The sequence below is a fragment of the Meles meles genome, chromosome 17, assembly GCF_922984935.1.
Source record: "Meles meles chromosome 17, mMelMel3.1 paternal haplotype, whole genome shotgun sequence".
Lineage (NCBI taxonomy): Eukaryota > Metazoa > Chordata > Mammalia > Carnivora > Mustelidae > Meles > Meles meles.
This window is the reverse complement of record NC_060082.1, coordinates 63966619-63991470: the sequence shown is the minus strand read 5'-3', so window position 1 is coordinate 63991470 and position 24852 is coordinate 63966619. Positions and strand designations below refer to the sequence as shown.

Sequence of the window (24852 nt, the reverse complement as noted above, 5' to 3'; positions counted from 1 at the left end):
TCTAGAGCACAGACCATCTTGTGGGATAGATGTAAGCTTTTACTGTTTCAACATGACTCCAGTGTAAGAAAGTTCTGTGATTTGGGTTCTTACACCATGAGCTTTTCATTCTGTTTGTCAAATACTAACGTTAACAGTCTTTCCGAATCAACAGCAAACAGCTCTTCTAAGAGGTCCAGACCAGAAAGCTGGCACGCACATACTTTTCAAAGATGTCCGCGTCCTGTTGTTTCTATCACTGTGTGTAGTGCTGAAAGCTGCATTCATGGCCCTTACTTTGACAGTCACCAGATAGGCTGAACGGCTCAGAATTGATACCTCAATGCCCCAAACTAAAAGTGTTAAAGCTGGTTCTTACTTTCCAGCCACAATTAATGTCCACAATACTTTATACAAGTGCAAAGGAGTGAGCAGCCCTTCAATGTACGACTGTCCTAAAAATATTTTACCACTCAACAGATTTCCAAATCTTGAAAATCAATTGACAATAACAGATTTTCTGCTGTTAATATCTTCCTTAACCAATCTAATAAGGAAGTCAAGCAAAGTTAGCTGAAAACTGGAAGCAGTACTCTTAAATTATTTTAAACTTAAGTTCATCAATTCCCAGTTAACACTGGAAAGTTCCGTCACTTCCCTGTGCTTCAGTTTCCACATCTCTAAAACACAGATGACAGTATACACGTGGTAGTGCTGAGGTCAGGATTAAATGAGGCAATAAACAGAAAACAGTGGCTGGCACGTGAGCTGAAAACAAACCTGATAAATTATTTTATGTAACACAGAACCATTCCATCTGAAGCAAATACCACGTTGAGATGTTAACTAATTTTTCAGCTCAAGCAAAAAAAACTTGCTGTTAACTTATTTACCTATAGCAAATCTTGCTTTAAAATCCTTGTAAGAGCATCACTGCATCCGCTCAATTAACTTTGCTGATATCACTAGGTCTACAAGCCAGCCGTACTTAGAAATAGGAGATTTCTTACTCCTTTTTAAAGGAGTTATTTCAGGGTGCCCAGGTGGCTCAGTCGCTAAGCGTCTGCCTTCAGCTCAGGTCAGGATCCCAGGGTCCTGGAATCGAGCCCCACATCGGGCTCCCTGCTCTGTGGGAAGCCTGCTTCTCCCTCTCTCATTCCCTTTGCTGTGCTCCCTCTCTCACTGTGTCTCTCTCTGTCAAATAAATAAATAAAATCTTTATAAATAAATACCTAGACAGACAGACAGACAGATAGACAGACAGGGGAGTTATTTCACCCGGCACTAGAGAAAAGATCCTGTGGACCATCTGGAGTCATGCCTGGAGAAGACAAGGAGGTCGTAAGAGAGGAGATGGCCGGGTTGAGGTCATTGCTTTCTGCTGGCCATGAGAAACAGGACAGAAGGAGGGGCTGCTGGCTAACTCCTATCTCCTGGGTGACAACTTCATTACAAAACAAGGAGTCCCCGAACTCACAAGTTCCAGAGTGGAGTTCTGAATCAGAATGGAAATTCCCATAATGCTGAAAAATTTGGGTGGGGCTTCAAACCACCACAAAACGGTACCTTCATCAGGACACTGGACGTGTTTATTCACATCTGTGCGGAAGCACAAGGAAAAGTGAGTTAACACAACAGATGACTTTCAATCACCTGTGAGCCGCTTGTCTTGGAACAAACTAGCGATCACCGCACGAGCTGGGGCCGGGCATGAGGAACCACCCGCCTGCCCTCCCACATGGTAGGGCAGGAGTGGCAGGAATCCACTCCCCCTCCCTACTGAACTACTTCCTGATTTTAAACATTTTCTCCTCCTTCAAAGTAATGAAGTTACTAAGTGTATAAAACACACTCATAAATTACCTCTACATAACTCCAAATTCATTTCGACTCTATTCTCCAGTCAACGTGTTAACGTCCCCACTACCCCACCGAAAGCCGTTTCAGGTTTTTATCTTCCTACCTTGAAGGAGGTTCTGTCTTTGCGGCAGAGGATCTCCATCAGGGCTCAAACATTTGTTCACAGCCCTAAGTGACTGCCTATTCACACTTCTCACACTTCTGGCCATTCTTCTACTGAGACACTTGTCATTTGTTTTGGATGTCTAAGAGTATTTAACATATTAAGAAAAAATTAAACTCTATCATATAGGCTGCTAGTATTTTCTCCACATATTACACAGGTTATATCTGTAACTTCTTTGGGCAGGTAGAACCTTTCATACTTTACACAATTAAATCTATCAAATCTTATTATGAGTTGTGTGTCATGTCAGAAAGGCCTTCCATTTCTAAAACTGAAGTAAAATTATTCCTACTTTCGTCCTAGTACTTTTCTGAGTTTTTCTTTAAACATTTAAATCTTCTGGGGCGTCTGGGTGGCTCAGTGGGTTAAGGCCTCTGCCTTCGGCTCAGGTCATGATCCCAGGGTCCTGGGATCGAGCCCCACATCAGGCTCTCTGCTCCACAGGGAGCCTGCTTCCTCCTCTCTCTCTGCCTGCCTCTCTACCTACTTGTGATCTCTGTCTGTCAACTAAATAAAATTAAAAAAATAAAATAAACATTTAAATCTTTAATCGCTCCAGAGCTCATTTTTGTGTATGGCATAAGGAATGATCCTGACACACAATCTCTTTTTTCAGACAGCCTACTGTCCTAAATACCACCGGCTCCTGCACCTAATGAATCTCAATCATTCCAGGCCCCTAAACCCTGGTTTCATGCTGACAGGTAACTTTCATGTCGGCATTAAAGTGATCACTTTTCAAAGCATATTGTTGTTCAAGGGGCTATGTATTCTGCTTCTAGCATTCCCAACACCTGCTAGAATGAACTTAAAAAGAAAGGTGGGAGAGGAGTGTCAAATTTGACTACAATGCCAAAACATAACCTTTAAGCCACCAGTGCAATTTAATACGCATGTGTACACCTGTCATATGCATTAAAATTACCATCTGAACTGCTGCCTATGGGCAGCACTTTTAGGCATGTTCTTTCACTCCGGCAAAGCAGTGAAAACTGTGCAAGATAACCGTGTTTAATAACTGAGAGCTAACTCTGCCTCAACAGCTTGGCAAACAAGAACAACATGAGGAGTTGAAATTCACACATAATCCAAATATCAAATATCAAACTTTTCCCTTATTTATAACACCTTTTAAGTAGACTACTTCACCAAGTTTTCTCTGTCAGTGGCAAACATTGTTTTTAGAGGACACGCCTAGATTAAGAAGAGGAAAGGGAAGCCTAGAAAACAAAAATTTTCAGGAGGCGCCCAGGACTGTTCAGGGCAAAATATACTTTAGCCAGCAGAAAAGGTATGTCCTGACCATTAGCATAATTAACTCATTTTCTCGGTCTTGACCAAGGAAGAGTCATTCAGCAACTCTTCTGATTATAATTTGGCTTCTCCTAAAGCGCAACTGCGTACTGCCGAACGGCCAAGGATTCTCGTCCACCATGCGAGTACATGTCTCATGACAGGTTCACACAAACAAGCATTGTTTCTATTTCTGTCCCATCCTGTATTTGGTTAGCAACAGTCAGTTCCCTTGAACTCAATTATCTGCAAGTATGGTAATCGAATGGAGTTTCTGAGAAGCAGGCCTGCCAATGAGCCTGCCAACGTAGTAACACCCTTTGAGGGGCCGCCTGAGTAGTCTCCCAGGCTTCCTGAGCAAGAACCTTCTCCCTCCCCACCTCCGACAGGAAGGGCCAACAGACAGAATTTCAAAGCCAGTGCAGCCTCATGTTTATTCTGAAAAAACTTCTTACTGCCAATTCTCCGGCACTAACGTGGACACGGATACACTTTGTTCCTCAACAGAAAGTTCAGAGAAGGAATACTGATAGAAGACTGACTAAAGGATATGCACTACCTCTATCCTTCTGAATGGTGCAAAAGCTCTTCGTCTCTTAGCTCAGACTCGGTTTCGAATGGTCCTCACCTCTCCACCCAGAAGGGCCTTTACTTGAGGTCCCCCATTTGGGTGCTCCGTCTGGCCTAGAGAGAGGGACGCTATGAACTCCGCTGGTGCGCCCACAGTGCACTGCGGTGCGGCCAGGGCTCATTCCACACGATGCGAGCCTGTTCGTAGAGCCTCTGAGGAGAAACTTCCTTCTAATCTTAGTGTCAAGGAATTGCGCTTCCCTTAAAACAAAAGCGTGTTTGCTTTTAAGTGTTATGGGCATAAACAGACTAGGTTTCTTATTTGCACCATCTAATATGAAGTTTCGAGAAGTATTTATGCTCCACTGAAAGCAAATATTTGATTTTTATATTAGGCCTTTGATTTTATTTTACATCTTTTTTTTTTATTTCTTGCTAGTTTATGAATCTTTAAAAACCACCTTAAATTTGGTGGGGACAGGACAAAATGAAACAAATGGATGGTCCGCATAACGCATCATAAGAACAATTTTCTTTTTAAACTTAAGGGGTCAGGAAAAAAGTGTCCCATGAGAAATCAAAGGAGAGGAAGGATTTGGAGAATAGGATCTATGAAAAATCAAATCCAGCCAACTCTCAATTAACTGGGAAAAGAAGGAAGGGAAATTAAGGGGTACAGAGAAAAGATGAGGAAAAACCCAAATAATTGGCTTATTTATGTAAATTAGACTAATGAAATTAGACAAATTAAAAAATGACTGTGTAAACTTAACCAAACTTACTGTATAGTTAATGTTATGAGAAATGTTTATTGTTCCACAGGCATCACTCAACACTGTAAAAATGACAAACATAAAAACTATTTGATAAAAATGGCCAAAAGGATACTACCTGGAAAAACAAACAGACCCTCAACGTGAGTTGTGTCTTATCTGAGCACTTCCCCGCCCCTCAAGTATTAGGAAAAACCCTACGCATTGCAAAAATCTGAGACTACTGACCTCTCGGCTTTCTAAATAACCCAGCGTCATCTACATAGATGTTTAAATGCCACAACAAGCATGATCATGTTCTTGCTGGGTAGCCTCTCTCCTTCACGGCCGCTGTCATCATTCCTAGCCAAGAGACTTTACAACGTTGTCATTGCTGTATGTCAACTTCGGTTCACACAGAACACTACTGAGCCATCTCCACTCAGAAGTTAAGTTATATTCCGTAAGTTATATATCCCCCATGCACAGAGAGCCCCGTGTTTGCTCAAAGGTTAGACCTCAGTTCAATCCAGCACTGGAAAGATTTTAGGTTGAGTTCCATCAAGTATGTTACGTCTAAATAAATTCTTATACTGTCCAAACAGCATTATCTTTCCATTCCTCCCTTACCGTTCCCCTCCCAAATATCCAATCAGAGCACATAGAGTAAAAATGTACGCTAACTCTACTTTCCCTGTGCTAAAAGGAACATTCTGTACAAGGGTAAGGTATGACTGTGCTCTCCAAGATCATCACAGTGCCACTGACCAGTCCCTACCCAGACTGCAACTGTCTCCTCTCTCTGACAGAACAGCTAATAGATGGCTAGAAAAACGTAGCATCTGACTACCAAGATGATAAATACAGCTAGCGTTTACTGACTACCATACAGGGGTCAAGGAGAGATCACTTAAAATAGGTAGATGTTTCTGCTGATCATTTTTTACTCTTTCAAAAATGCACTATTTCTTTTAAACAATGGGTTAGTCTGCATACAAGCTGGTTCCAGATTAACAAGATTTGGCTGTCAGCCCTGCTAAGTGCAAGAGAAGTTAGCTAGAGACCCAGGGAAAGAGGGCAAATGTGTAACAGTCACAGACAAGAGAACCTTGGCACATGGGCTACCCTATAAAGGCAAGCACCACGGCCATTATCACAAACTCAGAGGACTGCCTTGCAAACAGTAAACATTCAGAAAATACATGCTACAAATAAACTTATAAATGAAGTAAGTTGTTCTTTTAAGATTTTATTCATTCATTTGAGAGAGAGAGAGACAGAGCACAAGCAGGGGGAGCAGGAGAGGGAGAAGCAGACGCCCCACCGAGCGGGGAGCCCGATGCGGAGCTCCATTCCAGGACCCCTGCGGAAGGCACATGCTTAACCATCAGAGCCACCCAGGCGCGCCACGAATTAAATTATTCTGTAGAATACTACAAAGAGGTGAAGTAGCTAGCCCACCGCCCACAGCCAGGAAACGGCAAAGCCAAGATTCCAACGCGGATCTGGCCAGTCCAGGGACAGGTCTGCTCCCTTCCCTCCTGCTTCCCACGGTGGGAAATCTGTGCCAAGGATGGCGGAGAGAGCAGATACACATGCTGGATCTCCCCGGAAAGTCAATTTTACTCAAAGTTGCATAATTTTAAATATTTGATCTATAAAACGAACACCAATGCATTAGGAAAGAGAATAAATAATCCATAATTACTAATTTTAGATGACATGGGCTATGACTTTTTTTTTCATTTTGTGATAAGCCCAGGCTCTCTTAGGGATACAAATTCATTCTCGTCTTGCACGAGAAGTGTGCTAACAGAAGAAAACGGGAAATCAAAGTACCGCTCCATCAGCACCTGCTGACACCCCCCCCAGCGGGCCGCAGCCATCCGCTGAAACGGAAGCCAAGAACGGCTCCCAAGCACGCAGGAGCTGCGGGGGACGCAGCAGTGGAGGCCGGGCGGCCCGGGCGCTGGCGGTGTGGGGGGCGCCTGCTCCGGCACGACGGTCCCGCCCGCCGGGCACCGTCCAGGGGGCTCCCGGGCACCGCGGCCGCAGAAGCCCAGTCCCTAAGGACCGCCCCGGCAGGCCCGGCCAGCACCCCGGAAACCAGCCAAATCGGCCCCAAGCCTTCGGGGGTGCCCAGGAGCGAGCTGGACCTCGCTCCGCGGCTCTGAGGGCCCCCAGTTCTTACTGTGGGTAAGGACTCCACACACAAGGTCTCAGGGGCTGTCCTGACGGGTCCACTCCATTAAGCTGTAGGAAGAAATGCTGCCACCCCGCGCACCAGCAGACCAGTCCCCCCGGCACCGGGGGACGCGAGGGCTGGCACGTGCACGTTCCCGGACACGCGCGGGTTCCCGGACACGCGCAGCCTGGGGAGGACCCGTGCTCTTCAGCTCCACCGCAAGACCCGTCCCGTGCGCGAAAGTCTCCGCTAAGGAAGCAGTGGGATCTGCTTGCCGAAGTCAAGTTTTACCGAAGTCAAACTGCAATAAAGCGCGAAGACTGTTAAGTGTTGGTGTAGTTTCTCAGATGATGCTTTTGTCTTTGCTTTATCGTATTAGGGAGCTGATACAGGTCAGTGTTTAAGATGCTGTTTGGTGTAACACATGTAAAATTAATTCTGTAAAAGCAGGAAACAAGTAATAAACACATCCGTATTAAGTACCAAAAACATAGAAAGCATGTGTTAATGTCATGGATAAAATGCAGTCCCTAACCTCACAGAGCTCAGGCTATTCTGAAAAAAGCAAACAAGTTCACCAATAATTAAAAGTGCTACCTTATTTGGCTGAATAGGATGTACAGAAACAGAGAAAAAGGACTCTGACTTGGACTCTGAAAGTCTGGGGAAATGGGGAAGGCAATAAGGAAGTTGAAGAGTTCCCAGGCGGTGACCCAATCGCTTCTCTCATCCCTAAACTACTTCTCAGTAGACAGATAAGAATTAATTAGATGGAGTAAGGGGGAGGCACTCATGGAAAGAGTATTTAAATTATTTAAATTATAAAATTTCAGGAAAATCACAAATACTATGAAAGGCTAGAATGAGTGCAATACAACAAGAAAAAAAAGAACTCATTGTTTTACATCTGAAAAATATACAGAAAAAAAATTTTTAGGAGATGCCCAACTTACAGTGAAAGTATGAAAATGAAAATATGTTGATAGATATTTTTCATCTATCAACACAGCAAAAATTTAAAAGAGCTTGTGGGGAAACTGACACTATTAAATACTGCAGATAAAATACATACTGTAGGGAAAAATATACAATGGCAACATATCCAAAATTTTTAAAGCTGTAATTTTTTTAATCCTACAATTCTTATTCCTAAGAATTTATTTAAAAAAAAAAAATTGTAGGGATGCCTGGCTGGCTCAGTGGTTGGAACATGCACCTCAAACTTGAGGTTGTGAGTTTTGAGCACCACGTTGGGTATAGAGAATATTTAAAGTCTTAAAAAATCTTAAAAAAAAAAATCACTATAGATGGATACTTATAACTATGGGAAAAAACCTACCATCAAAAGGGATCAAGTAAATTAGCTGGTCCACCCATACAATAAAATACTGTGTAACCACTGAAAAAGGATAAGGTAAGATGTGGAAGGCTATTTATTAACAACTGTTAGATTAAAAAAAAGGCCGGGGAACCTGGGTGGCTCAGTCAGGTCAGTTGACCATTCAACTCTTGGTTTAGGCTCGGGTCGTGATCTGAGATTGTGGGATCTCACCCAAGTGTCAGGGCTCCCTATTCAGCGGGGAGTCTTCGCTCTCTTCCTCTAACAATCTACCCCCACCCGCCCCCGGTCTCTCTCAAATAAATAAAATCTTTGGAAAAGAGAAAAAAGGGCAGGTTATGTTAGTTTGGAAGAACTGAAACCTGCAGCCATGTCAGTATTTTCCAGTTTTATAAGACAAGGTAGAAATTGCCCCTCTACGGACTTCACTGGGCCTCTCTGTTCAACTTAAGAATCACCCTTTGAGGGGCACCTGGGTGGCTCAGTGGGTTAAGCCTCTGCCTTCGGCTCAGGTCATGATCTCAGGGTCAGTCCTGGGATCCAGCCAGCACGGAGCCTGCTTCCCCCTCTCTCTCTGCCTGCCTCTCTGCCTACTTGTGATCTCTCTCTCTGTCAAATAAATAAATAAATAAATAAAATCTTAAAAAAAAAAAAAAAGAATCACCCTTGATCAGCTATGGCCACGCTGAGTCATAATTCAATTAATTTATCATTTGTTATTTATGGCCCTAGAAGTTATTCAACTAAATACAGACACCTTAAAAAAAAAAAAGTAAAGAAAAAAAAAGTTAGCCTTCATATTACTCAAAGGTTGTACCTAGCAAACAAACAAACAAACAAACCTGTTTATTTCACTGACATGAACAAATCCTAAATAGGGAGGGAGGCTTGCAAAAATTTTAAGAGAAGAGGAAGGGGTGGATTACGTCATAGAGATACACTAGGATTCCTTTTCAAAATTATGTGCATATACGTGAGGGGTCAGGCACATCCCGGACGATGCTCTGCGCACCAGGGGGGTATGTGCATACTCACGAGCACATTCCAGAAAGGGGCTCAGTAAGTGACCCAACATCATACTGGTCCTTACAGCATCACATCACTGATAAGACAAGATTCCAGCATCATGAGCCAGCCACGGCGCCTGACACCACAGTCTAAGTCCCCGAACTCACAACATGGTTTCTTACAGCAACACTAGTTAAATTATTAATTCGTCCTCCCAGGCTGGAGTGATGTTTACACTGTCTCTCATAACATCAAAGGATTTTCACCAATTCTTTTCTAACTGACTGGCAAGGTGTATGAGTGTGTATGTATCAGTCTCCCTGAACAGCATTCTTGGCTGACTGCGTGAGAAAGCACCAGGAGAGTGGGGGGAGTGGCTCTCAGCAAGACAGTGGAAGGAAAAATGCTTCAGACACAAACAGCATAACAACTACACAGGGTGACACTGGGCAAGACTAAACAAGGTATATGCGACTGAGAACGCCAATACTATGAAATGACTGACTTATCAGAATCAATAATCAACAGCCGCGTTTCCTCAACTGAAAGCTACACCCCTGGTTCAACAGCAGCTTGGTACGGGGTAAAGGGATGGTAGACAAATGCATGGAACTTACCTGTATAGCAGTTTTAAGTCACAACTCATTAAACATTAAAATATTTTATTTACTTACTTATTTACATTTTCTTCCAAGATTTTATTTAAATTCAAGTTAGTTAACATGTAATGTAGTTTTAGTTTCAGGAGAGTTTAGTGGTTCACCACTTACCTACAATACCCAGCGCTCATCACAAGTGCCCTCCCTGAAAGGGCAACCCTCCTACACTGTGGGTGGGAATGCAAGCTGGTGCAGCCACTCTGGAAACCAGCACGGAGGTTCCTCAAAACGTTGAAAATAGAGCTACCCTATGACCCAGAAACTGCACTACTGGGTATTTACCCTAAAGATACAAACGTAGTGATCTGAAGGGGCACATGCACCCGAATGTTTATAGCAGCAATGTCCACAATAGCCAAACTATGGAAAGAACCTAGATATCCATCAACAGATAAATGGATAGAGTTGTAATATATATATATATATATATATATATATATATATATATATATATACACACATACAATGGAATACTATGCAGCCATCAAAAAACCCTGAAATCTTGCCATTTGCAATGATGTGGACGGAACTAGAGGGTATTATGCTAAGCAAAATAAGTCAATCAGAGAAAGGCAATTAACATATGATCTCTCTGATATGAGGAATTTGAGAGGCAGGGCGTGGGGGTCGTGGGGGTTAGGGATGGAAAATATGAAACAAGATGGGATTGGGAGGGAGACAAACCATGAGACTCTTAATCTCAGGAAACAAACTAAGGGTTGCTAAGGGGTGAGGGAAGGGATAGGCTTGCTGGGTTATGGATATTGGGTTATGCTATGGTGAGAGCTGTGAAATGTGTAAGCCTGATGATTCACAGACCCATACCCCTGGGGCTAATAATACATTTTATGTCAATTAAAAAAAAAAGTGCCCTCCTTAATGCCAATCACCCATTTAGCCCACTCCCCCTACCCACCTCCACTCCAGCAACCCTCAGTTTGTTCTCTAAAGTCAAGAGTTTATGGTTTGCTTGCCTCTCTATAAAATAGTTTAAAGACATGCTAATCAAGGTAATAAGTAACAGTATAAGTCCTAATTTCCTATGTAGAAAACTGGGTCATGAAAAAATAGAAAATAAACGATGTCCCAAATAAAATTTATCTGGATATTAACATCTGCAAATAGTTTGTTTTAATTTCTTAACAGAAATCCAAAATGTTCAGGATTTATGGGATACCAGATTCAGCAATCTGCAGTTTCAAAATATGTTTTAAATATTTCATTTATTATTTTAGAGAGAGAGCAGGGGGAGGAGCAGAGGGAGAGGGACAAGCAGACTCAGCGCTGGGCACAGAACCTGATGTTCAACCGACCGAGCCACCAAGGCACCCTGTGAAATATTTTTAATAACCAACATCTGGAGATTACCTGAAAGTTAATACCAGATGTAGTAATCAGTTGTCCATCTCTCCAAACAGCAAGACAGAGATGAATATACAGTCGGGGCTAGACTACACAATTGTTAAGTGCACTAAGGATAAACTCGGAAACAACAGTTGCTGTACACTTCGTCATCCAAGTGACTTGAGACAGAATTTAATGGTTAAGAGCACGATATTCTCTTAATTGCCTACCGCCCGATCAAAACCGGCCAGAGACCTAAGTGCGCCATGGAGCCTCTTCTGAGCACAGTTTTCTCATGTGAAAGAGGAGCATGACAAGTGCACACACCTCGCGGGTCACCGGGAAGATTAATGCGAAAATGCACGTAAAGCATCCTGTAACCGGCACAAAGACTCCGTAAATGTTATTTATTATTGTCACTGGAAATTAATACACTTGGTGGAGGGCATGAAAATCTCTTCCACAGATTTTGCCTGTGTATGGCCATTAAAAAGGACAAAGATCATCTAAAAACAGCCTTATAATAAAATCATCTTCAGCTAAATCTTACTCTTTCCGGAACAGACAGTTCCTTGACAGGGCTGTGTTTTCACTAGTTTCAAGAGTAATGTATGAACATTTGCAATCCTACTTCCTACTTGGCCTTGGACTGATTAACTTCCATTCATCCCTCATGTCTCAGCGTAAACATCACCTCCTTAGGGAGACCTTCCCAAATCCTCTTGTTCAGATTAGGTGTCCCATAAGGTATCTTTTGCTTATGGCCGTATCTTCCTCAGAGCACTCTGGATTTCCCATGTTTGACTCAGTTAAGTAAGAACGGCATTATTTAATGTAGGACTTACCCAACAGATTGTAAGCTTTGAAGGCTAAAGCTGTATCCATTTTACTATTTTATTTCCAGTCGTTGGGTACATGGCAAGGAATAAAAGACACTCTATAAATATTTACTGAATTAAGTGAATGCAGAAGGACCAGTCGGGTTGGTTAATAAGAATCCAATTCATGCTCACATGGAAAAACTACTGCAGTTCCTGATAAGCACTGTCCTTGTTCATTCACATTCTAGTAATATGCTTCAAGTTTAAAACCTAAATACCACCTTTCTGGACTACCTATCCCAAATGATTTAGCTTTATTGAGAAGAGAGGATCAAGTCTATCATGCTCTGTATTCTTTTTTTGTTTGGGGTTTGTTTTCTAATATAAATTCAATTACCCAACTTACACTAGATCATTAGTTTCAGATGTGGTGTTCAATAATTTATCAGTCTACTTTTTTTAAAAAGATTTTATTTATTTGAGAGACAGAAAGAGAGAACACAAGCCAGAGAGAGAGGTTGAGGGAGAAGCAGACCCCTGCCAAGCAGGGAGTCCAATGAGGGGCGGAATCCCAGGACCCTGGGACCATGACCTGAGCTGAAGATAGAATCTTCAAGACTGAGACACCCAGGCGTCCCTATCAGTATATATTCTTAATATACTTATTAAAATGGTATTTAGATGAAAGCCAAACTACTTAAAGTATCTGTGCTTACTGGCCTTCACCCAAAACACAGTACTGAAGAATTCCATAGCTTAAAAGGAAAGAAGTATGAAAACAACCCATAGTTTATCAATGGGCCCGAAAAGTTAAGAATCAGAAAGCTACACAGTCCAGGGTGCCTGGGTGGCTCAGTGGGTTAAGCCTCTGCCTTCAGCTCAGGTCATGATCTCAGGGTCCTGGGATCGAGAACGGCATGGGGCTCTCTGCTTGGCAGGGAGTCTCCTTCTCCCTCTCGCTCTGCCTGCCTCTCTGCCTACTTGTGATCTCTCTCTGTCAAATAAATAAAATCCTAAAAAAAGGAAAAGAAAAGAAAGCTACATAGTGCTACAAGCAGAATAAGGACCTTGGTATTTTGTTGATGTTTTTAACTTTGGTATTGAACGAGGACTTCAACTTCCTCCATTTTTTTTTAAGATCTTATTTATTTGAGAGAGAGAGAGAGCATGTGCAAGCGGGGAGGAGAGTCAGAGGGAGAGGGAGAGATGCCCGCTGACGTGGAGCTTGATCCCAGGACCCTGGGATCATGACCTGAGCCCAAGGCAGCAGTTTAACGGACTGAGCCACCCAGGGGCCCCAGACCTAGGTTTCCTAGTTCTGTGTCTTTCCATCATAGAGCCTTTTTGGTACATTAAGAACCACTGTTCAAAACAGTCTAAGCAAGTCTTGAAATGCAATTACCCTAATTTAAATTATCCTACTCATTCAATGCTCCTGAATCATTTGTAAAGCTTTTTGAAACTAGGGATGGCCAGATCACTACTGCGTTAGAAACTCTGGAGTAAGGCCTGGGCCTTTGCATGTTGAGAAAGTTCCAATGGTGATTCTTAATCCCAGCAAAGACCAAGAACCCCTAATTTAATCCATCAAGCATTATCTGCTAAACGTCTTCTCTGTCCCTCGCAACGTGTTCTTGCTCTCGAGGCTCTTAGAGGAGACAAGATTTACTTACATAACTCAATTAGAAAAGAAAATAAGACTGTGTATAATGAAGTGCTGAATTAGCTAAACGAACACAAATTAAGTGTTAAACTCAGAGAAACTAGGACAGTAGCACAGGCTGAAGAGATCAGCTATTTTTGGAGACAGAATAACAGACAGGTCCTTTATGATAAACAAGGACAACAGCTTTCAGACAGTGTGCTCCGCGGGAGTCCTTAAGGATCCCGTGGAAGTGTCTTAAGGGCCACAACGGAAAACAGGGAGGGTGCATCTCCCCGCCCAACCGCTGTTTCAGTCACAACAGTTTACACAATAAGCATCTGCCTCAAATTCATTTTAAAAAGAACTCAAAAAACCTCCAATGGCTTTTAAAAGTGTGAAAACTCTTTCACTTACAAATATGAAGAAAAGGGGAAAAAAATACCAGTAAAGTAACTTGTCTGGAAGTCACAAAGCTGATTAGTGATCTAGACCCAGGTCTCTCAACCAGACACCACATCAAGCACTACGACATTCGGCCGCAGGCCCGTGCACAGAGGTGCTCACAGAGCACCCAGATGCCAACGTGACGGAGACAGCAGGTTTACTTCTTCTTCTTTTTTAAGATTTTATTCATTTATTTATCTGACACAGAGAGAGAGAGAGAGAACAAGCGGGGGTGGGGGGGTGGTAGGCAGAGGGAGAGGGAGAAGCAGCCTGCCCTGAGGTCGGGCTCATCCTGGGATGGGGACCTGAGCCCGAGGCAGATGCTAAACCGACTGGGCCACCCAGAAGCCCTGGTGCGTTACTTTCAAGCTGGGATGGGGCTGTGGAGCAGGATGGGGAGGGCGTGGGGAGGGAGGATGAGAAAGGGCCCAGACAAGCACCAGAATAAAACACTGCCACCCTCCCTGAACAGCCCTTCGACACCAAGTTTTAGGTAGATTTTTTAAAAATTAAAACCTGCCACAGAAACAGTGTTTGTGGTGGGCCTGTCTAAGGGGACTTCCTGGGTGGAACTGTTGAGTCACGCTCTGTAAGGAAGTAGCCGAAGACAGGAATGGACAGGCAGGGAGCGGGGCTAGACAACAGACACCTCGAGAGTTCACGTTCGCTGCAAGGGCAGCGCCTCTGCTGGTCAAACCTGCCGCAGAGCCCCGGGCAGTGTCCTCCTCTCCCGAGGCGTGGCCGCCCACGGAACCCGACAACCCTCAGGAAGGGGCCCACAGAATCGCTCTGAAGCTAAAGCTTCTCCTTCTCTACAGCAGCACAAGTAATAAAATTGCTGATTTGACCCGTGTGCTCCTGTAAGAAAAACTATGACGGCATTTCAAAATGCTTCTGCCGTCCATCCGTTACTCCCCACAGCACCGCTCTGGCACTGGTGTGCTCAGCACCTGCTGTCGGGAGAAACCACCACAGAAGTCAGTGGCAAAATCAGACCGAGAGGTCTGGAATTTACAAAGCTCAGACTCCGTGCTCAGTGCGGAGTGGCCTAAGCACAGACTCAATCCTAATATTAGTATGTTTCTCACACACTGAGTTCAGTAGAACGGTTTTGATCTTCACAATGAATCTGTAACCTAATACTGTCCACCCAATCATGTCTCACAGAACGTTTCCCAAACTGAATTCATTGCCCATTCTGCAAACGGCTCCCTCTTCCCACCTCCCCACTTCCGTTTATGTGGCACGGCTCTTGGTCATCCTAAGTTCAAAACCGTAACATCGCCCTTGACTCTAATGAGCTGCTAAACACTTAAAATTAGGGCTTTGATCATGGCCAGTCCAGAACAACCAAAAAAACTCAATGGCTCCCTACTGCACAGCAAAAGAAATCCAGACTCTCACACCACCAACGGGGAGCTCTCGGAGCTCTCCCCCAGAGTCCCAAACCAGCTCCCACCACTCCGCACTGTACAGGCTCAGCAGTGAGTGACCTGGAAGTCCTGCTGTTCCCCAGGCACTTCGTGCTTACCGAGCACATGATCTTGTGAAAGCTACTTAATCTATGCTTTACTTGACTCAACTATAAAATGGGTATAATAATACTTGCCTGAAAGGACCAACTGAGGTCATGAAAATGAGAGTGCTGCTATAAACTTTAAAGTACTATAAAAATACAGACATTACCATTATGTCATGGTGATGGTAATTTCATTTTATTTACATCTGACTTGCTCCAGAAAGGATATAAAGGCAGCCCACATGAAACACAAAATAACAAGCATTTAAAGATGGAAGCAATAAAAGAAATTTAAAACAAAAGTTAACGACACAAAATGGAACTGGGAATGAGGAGACTAAGAAAAACGCATTCCATAATTACCCATCTCAGCCTTCAGGTTAATAACTTGGTCTAAATACTGTAGTTGATTAAAAGGAAACTAAGTCAATTAGATAATCCACTGTCCAAAAGACTAAAAACAAAATCACTGGTCAGAAATAAAACAGTTCCTCATATAAAGACCTGGCAGGAATTTCTTCCCAAGGTCCTTATTATTCTGTGCGATCACCTGGACAACATCCTCAACATATTTATTGTGGATTCTCTATTTTATAATATCATTATTCGACTGAAAGCCTTTCAAGGTCAGGTAACTGTCCTGTCTGTACCTCTAACAGTGCTGAAAGCAATTATTAGTCAACAAACCACCTGCCTCAATTTTTAAATACTGGTTTCCACGGATGGTCTCTGCTTCCTATTTCCAACCATCTTGCACACCACCATGTTACTCCTAAGAAATCACTTCTTTTTTTTTTTTTTAAAGATTTTATTCATTTATTTGAAAGACAGAAATTACAAGTAGGCAGAGAGAGAGAGGAGGAAGCAGGCTCCCCGCTGAGCAGAGAGCCCGATGCGGGGCTCGATCCCAGGACCCTGGGATCATGACCTGAGCCGAAGGCAGAGGCTTTAACCCACTGAGCCACCCAGGCGCCCCAAGAAATCACTTCTATCACAGGATTCCTTACTCCTACAACCTCCAAAAGCCTCCCCGCACAGAGAACAAAACAAATGCCTCGTTCTTTATCTACAATCCTGCTTGCCCAGCAATGCACTTCCCTGTCTTCTCATTCCTCCAAATTCTTTTTGCCTTTCTTAAGCTCAGCTTTAAGATTCATCTCCTTCATGTCTCTGACTGGCAGCAGTGTGGTAGAAGGAGGACTGGGCGTGTGCCGAGGAGGAGTGTAGGAAGTCAGAAGTCTGGTGTTCGGATGCCTAACAGGTAACCCTAGGTGAGAGCACTTCCTCACCTGCAAAGGCTTTAGGATAGATGGTATCTACATTACCTTCCAGCCATAACGGCTCTAGGATGCTTTGGTTCCTACAAATTTGGACACACCCTGATCTCTACTCTGATCACTATTATCTGCTACATATTTTAATATGTAATTACACACAGTTTTTTTTTTATTTTCTCTGCAAAGAAAACATACCAACTCCTTCACAACAGAGTCTTCTATTTCCCTGATTATCCCCAAAGACAACTGGCATAAGACCAGGTACACACCAGATACATGTCGTAAGCAATGAAATAACTATTTTTAAAAGACTGATTATAATACACTTTCTTGCGGCAATATGCATCAGCAAAAAAAAAAAAAAAAAAAAAAACACTTTTTTTTCATTAAGCACACCATTAAAATAAGTGTACTAAAACAAGAAAACAGGTAAGTCACTTTTCTCTAAAAAAGTACATTCAGTCCATAAGTTAGTCAGTCAGAACAAGTCCATTATTTGAGGTGACCACGTTAAACAAAAAACATAATGTTCATTTCCCAGCCATTCGTGTTTATATCTTCTATTGCAAACTTCTACTACAAAGAGAAAGCTGACTAGTCCAAAAAAAAAAAAAAAAAAAAAAAAAACCTCCCATAATTTTTATTTTACTGATTGAACTTTATATACTATTGTTATGATTCCAACATAAAAACCAATAAAGTTGTGGAGAATTATGAAATAAATCATGCGACAAATTAAACTGTACTTGCGATGACTTTCAAGGTTGCAGACTAAGTAAAGCTACTACCAGTACTCACACTGAGCTTAGTGTAGTGCTTCTCACGTGGTCTTTTTTTTTTTCTTTTAATAAATATTATGTACTCTTTTCTGGATGAATACCGAGTTTCATGGACAGTACTTAAAAAAAATCTGATAAATCTAAAGGTTTATTGATTCTTTTGTTCATTAATAGTCTTGTCAGCAAAATCTAGGCCACAGTGAAAACTTGAGTCTTTGCTTAATTGAAAAACAAAAAACAAGGAAGCTCTATCAGCCACGCAGCACAAACAAGATAACCTATCAAATGCTCAGTAACACCCTCTAGTAAAGACACAGCGAACTGTATAAACTACATGCACACCATGTAAAGAGCTTCCTTAAATCGGAGTACCTGAAACTTAAGATAATTCTCATATTCCAAATTCTAAATATATTGTAAATGGATCAGAAAGTCACTCATACTATTTTTTCCCCACTGTTATGATTGCTGAAAGAGTTTATAAGGGTTCACGGCTAGTTTAGAACGTAGAAATATTTCAGCACAAAAAAAAAAAAAAAGAAATATAGGAGGGAGGCTGGGAAGATGACAGAGTAGAAGCACCCTAAGCTCGCCTCTTTCCATGGACACAGTTAGCTAACACTTACGTCAGTGTAAATAACCTAAGAAGAAACGTAACTCCAGTTATTATCATTATTCACAAAATGTGCAAAAATGTTGAGCAAAAGATGGATAAGGAAACTGCTTTTCTCTATGATCTGTAATCATTACTGCTTTCAACCCCAATTCCCCCCAAAGGATACTTATCTTATTTAAGCAATACAATAAAAGAATTAAGCAAAATCCCTGCCCAAAGAGTTTCCTAAGAGAGGAAGAGGACGAAAGAATTCATTCAGAAGGGACACAGAAACTCAAGGAAGGGATGCATGATAACCAAATCCATACTCTTAACACTGAACACTGGATTTCCTTTAAGAAATAAGTAATAAGCATGTCGCTCAGGCATTTAACATTAAAAGAAGAAGCGGAAACAAGAACATCAGTGACCCAAAAGGAGCATGTTTTGCCCATGACCTGCTCTGTTCAGGAAACAATAATTAAATAGTTCTAAACATAATCACTTCCATTGGGAAAACACGTCCTGCTTAAAATTGCGCTTTCATAGTATTTACTAATCACAAAAACCGTGTGATTGAACAAATAATGTTGTATAGAAGCAAGTTAATGACAGCCACATACCAGCATTTTAAAAGAAAATTAATTTTAATAGTGCTTGAAAGACATATGCAAAGACTAGAGCGGTGGCTTTTCAACATAAAAAGAAAACAAAACAACTGTTAATAATAAGGTGCCATTCACTACTACGTAATATTACAGTCTTCCTGAGTACAAAGCAAACACATTTCACCAAAGTGAGTGGCCAGTTTTAAAAACTTATACACACAGACACACACAAATAAATCCAAGATCAAATAATTTAGATTCAAGAAACTTCAAATATTTCATTTTCATTTTTAATGCAAAATACATATGAAAAATAACATTCAAATTTCTATTCTGTCATGTTAGAAGCACTGACCTAAGATATTCAAGGCTCCTTTAAACATCTTTGGTGGCTTGATAAGAGCAATTTAATATTCTGAGCCCTAAACTTATTCCAAAATCCAATAACTAGATGAATAACAGATTAACAATTACTTCAATCCAGGCAGCAATAAAACACGCTCATTTCTTCTCCTTTATGCTGCTTATTGATGGAGAGAAAAGAAAATTAAAAATATGGCAGAATAATACTATACAAACCTGAATAATAGTCACTGTTTGCTTCTCCTTGACTACTGGGATTTTTGACAATGACAAAATGAAAGGAATTAGAAATTCGTTTGGGAAAGATGTTAAAAAGTACAGTTAACAGCTTGGAAACAGAACGGTGCTTTCAGATATTAAAAACATTTGGTCAGCTGTCACAGTAATTTGCAAATCCGACACTGTCACTAATAACTGCGGCAAGTTGGGAAGGAAGCGGCAGTGGATCCTCTGAAAACTTTTGAGAAACTGCCTGACAGAAGCACAAGGGACAGAAAGAGTATAAACTGAAGCTTAACAGTAATCTAAAATTCTGTATCAAGCTTGGAAGCCTTAGGAATAAAGCACAGCATCCTACAACATTCCCAGTACTTCAAAACAAACTGGTAAAAACTATGATGAAAAAGGTCTAAAAGGAAAGTATTGTCAGAAATCACAGGTGGAATCATGACCTCACAACATAACAATTTTAAAAATCACCAATCATTCAAAATAAAGACACAACTTTGTCCAAAAAGAAGTTCGATTTAGTTTTAAAAAACTGTTTGCAAAGCGCATGCTTTCTTACAAGTGTCTAGCTTATCGTAAACACTGTAATTCCAACCTAAAAGATACACAGCCTTCATTCTCATCAACTTCACTTTACTCATTGAAACAGGTTCGAGGGCAAATGCTCTCTCCTCCTTTAGTCTGGCAGCTTCTTACTTGGGTTTGGGAGATCACAAAGAACCTCTCTAAAATAAGCATTTATATTGATCTCTTCCATGATTACACTTCCTTAAAACCCATAGTCTCCTTCTGAGAATTTGAGGAAATGAATTTTTACAATAGCATGGAATACCAAACAAAATATAAGGCCAGTTAACAATACTGATCTTTCCTCTATTACAAAAATTCCAGCAGTGTAATTTTGTTTACAAAATGCAGCATACATTTTATCATCTTGGATAAAATATCTACAGCCTCGGTAGTGGTTAAATTGCACTATAAAGGAAATTGTCCTGAGATAAATGGTTTCCCTATGAGAAGGTTTCACTGCTACACTTCACCCCTGGACAATAAATCAAATTAACTGCACCTTGTCCTCTGTCCAATGACATCATCAGTTTGACCGCATCTTGGGAATCAGGTGCAAAAACATATGCTATTTAAGGCATGAAATCATATTACTGCTTTTTGTCCATTCGACCTCATGCTTCAGGTCTCTGAAGCAGTCATTCACCTGAACATTCACATGAAAGCTAGAGATTTTTTTTTCCTGCTACATTCGGGGCCTGCCTACTGGAGGTGAAAGAGGAAAAATGATGAGAACTGGTCATGTGAAATTGGCTTGCTGTTAGCCCATCAAATCTACAATTTTGTTACAAATTAAACTGAAGGGGCGCCTGGGTGGCTCAGTGGTTTAAGCCGCTGCCTTCGGCTCGGGTCATGATCTCAGGGTCCTGGGATCGAGTCCCACATCCGGCTCTCTGCTCGGAAGGGAGCCTGCTTCCCTCTCACTCTCTCTGCCTGCCTCTCTGCCTACTTGTGATCTCTCTCTGTCAAATAAATAAATAAAATCTTTAAAAAAAATAAAAATAAAAAAAAAATAAACTGAAGACTAATGTCTCCAAAAATACGTACCTAGCAACTGACCATAAAGTGCCTCATAATTTCAAAGGTTTAACACATCAGTGCTAAATAACACTTCTCTGGTACTTCACCAGCAGGGGTAAAAAAAACCACCAATGAGAAGCAACACTGTGCTTTTAAGAAACACACTAAAACTCTATAAAATAAAAAGGAAAGAAAACTTTACCAAGGGAAAGACGGAAAAATGGAAATTACTGTTTCTTCTAAATAACAAAACTCAGCCTGACTTTCACAGACCCACTGTCCTAATTCTACATAAAACATAAAATCAATTCTGACAACTTAAAGAGGGGTGGGCGTGCTGGGAGGAGAAGAAGTCCCAAGATCAGGGGAGACACAATGCCTGTGTTTATTCTTCTATGCTCCCTCATTTAACTGAGACACAAACACTCAAAGAAAACATAACCCTGCTTCTGTCTTTCGGGAGTGCTACCATTAAAACAAGCAGGCCTTGACAGGGATAGCACAAAATTAATATCAGCCCGATTTTAAATCAGAATGAAGAAGCTGAAAGGGAAATGCAACACTGAGACATTCTGAAAGTGCTGTTAATTGGAATTTCTAAAACACTTACTCTACAACTCCTAGGGAGAAGAAAAAAAGAAAGAAAGAAAACCATTGGTTTTACAAATACTGCAGACCTTTACAAAGCCTGAAAGTGTTTAACTTGGAGGTAGAAGCCACGGGGCAGGGGAGAACTACCACTAAAGTGATTTTATTTGTATTAAATCAGAATAGGTTCATTCGGCTCTGAGAATGAGATTTTTTTTTCCTTGGGCCTAATATTGCTGCAAACTCCAAGAAAGTCTTTTTAAGAGAAAACAAAACACGACAGAGTTGAAGCCGAGCTAGGAGCTGCTTCAGTGCCGGTGAAGGCCCCAGGAGGGCTGGTTCTGCCCGCGGAGGACGGGTCTGTGCGTGGAAGCTGGAGGGGGAAAGTCATTTTGGTTATTAGTAAATAAATCAGGCGGCAGAGAACGAGGCCTAGGCAACTGCTAGAGGAGCCAGGGCCTAGCTCCCCCCTGCTCTCCCAGCACAGCCTGGGTTTGATCTCAGAGCCCCGTGGATTGCCAAGGAAAAAAAAAAAAAAAGAAGAATCATATCGAACCACAAAAGCACATGGGGCGAATGTAAAATATAAACACGGCGTTGGGCTGTGAGTGGCTGTTATTAAAGGTCTGAATTACTAAACATGAGAGGCGGGGAAAGCCAGGCGGCCATTTCAATAATATAAACCTCCCCGAATTAGACATTATTCAAATGAGCGAGGTTCGGCTCGGCAGAGCGGGGAGGACCCGGCACCCAGCAGGGAAGCCACCCCGCGGCCCCGGGGAGGGGGCTCCCCGCCCCCCGGCCCCCCAGCGGGAGAGGGGCGATCTGGAACGCTCTCAACTTGTCAGGCCGGCTCGGGGGCGGGCGCGGGCGGGCAGCCCTCCACACCCGAGTTCTCGAGAGGCCTCCGGGCGCTTCTGGGGCCTGGGAGCGAGGGCCCCCGGCCCCGTCGGTGCGGGTGCGGGTGCGGGTGCGGCGCAGAGGCGGGGGCGCGGGGCAGACGAAGACCAGACCACGCCAGGGACCTGCCACCCAGCTCCCCGGAGAAGGCACGACCCACGAGGGAGCGGGGGCTTCTCCAGCACCTGCGGGCACCGCGGACCGACGGCCCGGAGCACATGGGGCTGCCCCGGAGGACAACCCCCTCCGACGGGAACTTTCCACGAGGGCCGCCTTTCAGCCCTGTCCGCCGCGGAGGGGGCGAAGCGGACCCCCGCGCGGGCTCCCCACCCCCGCCGCTCCCGAGGCCACCTCACGGCGCCCACGACCGCTCACCCCTACCCACCTAGAGCGCAGGCCTGGCTCCGGTCAGGCCGCCACACGGGGGACCAGCGGGGCGCGGCCGAGTTGTCCGGCGCCGTGACCCCCGGGCGCAGCCCCGCTCGGACCCCCGTGCGGCGGCGGGGCGCGGGCGCCGGCAGGACGCTCTCCCCGGGCGCACCCCCAGGCTGCCCCCCCCGCCCCTCCCGGGCCCTCTCCCGGGGCGGGGGGTGGGGGGGCGGGACGCGTGCGGCTGTCCGGCCGCCGGGGTCCGCTCCGGCCGCGCCGCCTCCCCGGCATTGTGCTCTCCACCACCTCCATCCCCCTCCACGCCCCCCCCCACCCCGCGCCCGCCCGGCCCGGGTCGCCCGCCCGCGCCCCGCCGGCCCACGGCTATGAATATGTAAAATGTCTTTATTGTCCTCTCCCTGTGCCCCGGCCCCGCGGCCCCGCCGCGGACCCGCTCGGGTTCGGGCACCGCGGCGAGGAGGCGGCGGCGGCCGGCGGAGGAGGAGGGCCGGTGCCGGCGGGCGGGCGGGCGAGCCGCGGCGGCGGGGTGGGCCGGGGGCAGGAGGAGGGCGGTGGATCGCAGCCCCCTTTGCCCCTTGTCTTTCCCCTCCGCCTGGCCGCTCCGAGCCTCTTTCCCCCTCCGCTCGGCGCCCGGCGGGGGCTCCGTGCTCCCCGGCCCCCCATCTCCCCGCCGTTAATTATAATAATCCTGAGTACTAATAAATTATGCTAAGTCGCGGGGGGGGCAGCGGGAGCCGGGGTTGAGTATGAATATGAATATGTAAAATGCTGTAATGATTACCTGCTGCTGCTGCCGCCGCGGCTGAACTCTCATCTTGACTCGCTGCTCCTCCGTCCGCCATTTTGAATATTTTAACCAAAATCGCCCGGTCGATAAACCCTCCCTCGCTCCGGCTCCCCTCCCCCCTCCCGCCCTCCGTGCCTCCTCCCTCCTCTCCGCCCCCTCCCGCTCCTTCCTCTCCCCCGGCGCGCGCCAGGGGGCGCGCGAGGCCGTCCCCTTGGAGGAGCCCCACCCCTTCGGGCGCTCTGCGCACGCGCCTCCAGCCCGCCGTGGTTCTCCAGTAGCGGAGGCGCCCTCAACCTGCCAGTCAGTCCTCCGCCGCATTTTTTTTCCTCCGGGCTCTGCACATGCGCAACTTTCTCCACGCGCCTGAAACGCAGGCGGCGCATGCGTTACCTCTCCTGGGCTCCTTCTCGAAGCGTAACCTGTGTGTAGGACGTGGAGCGCTCGTCACTTCTTACAGTCCTCCCTCTCCTCCGGCGTCTCTGCCCTCCCAGCTCTCCTCCGCCGTCCCCCAGGGGACAGTGGCATTTTTAAAGGAAGGGCAGGGGACACGGCGGCCGAGAGCGTGGAGGCGCGTGGAGTGCTCGCGGGCCGGCCACCCCCGCGTCCCCTCCGTCGCGCACTTTTTAAGGCTCTGGGCGCTGAAGAGCCGCGGACAACAAAGGAGGGGCCGCTCCCCCGCTAGGTAATTTCCGGCCCGCCGGGCAGGTAGGGGCGGAAGCGCCCGCCGGGGGGAGCGGGCCGGAGGCACCTGCTGAGCGCGGCGCGGGAGTCCCGCTTCAAATTTGAATCCTTACTAGTCCCCGCCCCAAGTCGGCGAAGCTGGAGACGCAGCCGGGCCACCGCGAGGGGGCGTGTCTCGTGCGGGTCCGGATGAGCCCCGGGGTCTCCCGCGGCCCTCGGCGGTCCCCGCTGTCCCGGAGCCGGCGTTCCGGGCGCCGAGTTCCGGCCCTGCCGCTCCTGCGGGTTTCTTGCCCGGGTGGCCGCCCGCCGCGTCCCTGCCTGAGGGTACGCGCTCTCCCCTTCTCGGGGGCTGGGGACGTGCGTTCGTAAAGCCGGCAGTGAACGGGAGCGGAGGACCGGGCAAAGCGGCGGAACTCGGGAGCGTCGCCCGCAGCTCGGCTGTGCGGTGCTGCCCCGAGCGGGCCGGACGGGCGCTCCTGCGGTGG

General features: G+C 45.0%; 1 protein-coding gene across 4 annotated transcripts in view; it reads right to left on the bottom strand.

Moving 5' to 3' along the window:
• The window catches only part of POU2F1 (POU class 2 homeobox 1), a 179583-nt gene extending 155395 nt beyond the window's left edge, over nucleotides 1-24188 (bottom strand). For 3 of the 4 annotated variants that reach the window (XM_045982517.1, XM_045982518.1, XM_045982524.1), the window contains exon 1: nucleotides 23681-23802. In XM_045982517.1, coding sequence (XP_045838473.1) covers nucleotides 23681-23741 — 61 coding nt within the window. In that variant the 5' untranslated portion in view covers nucleotides 23742-23802. Of the gene's footprint in view, nucleotides 1-23680; nucleotides 23803-24076 lie in introns of those variants that run through there. The other variant, XM_045982521.1, reaches the window with a different exon arrangement.
• Nucleotides 24189-24852: the final 664 nt, after the last annotated feature.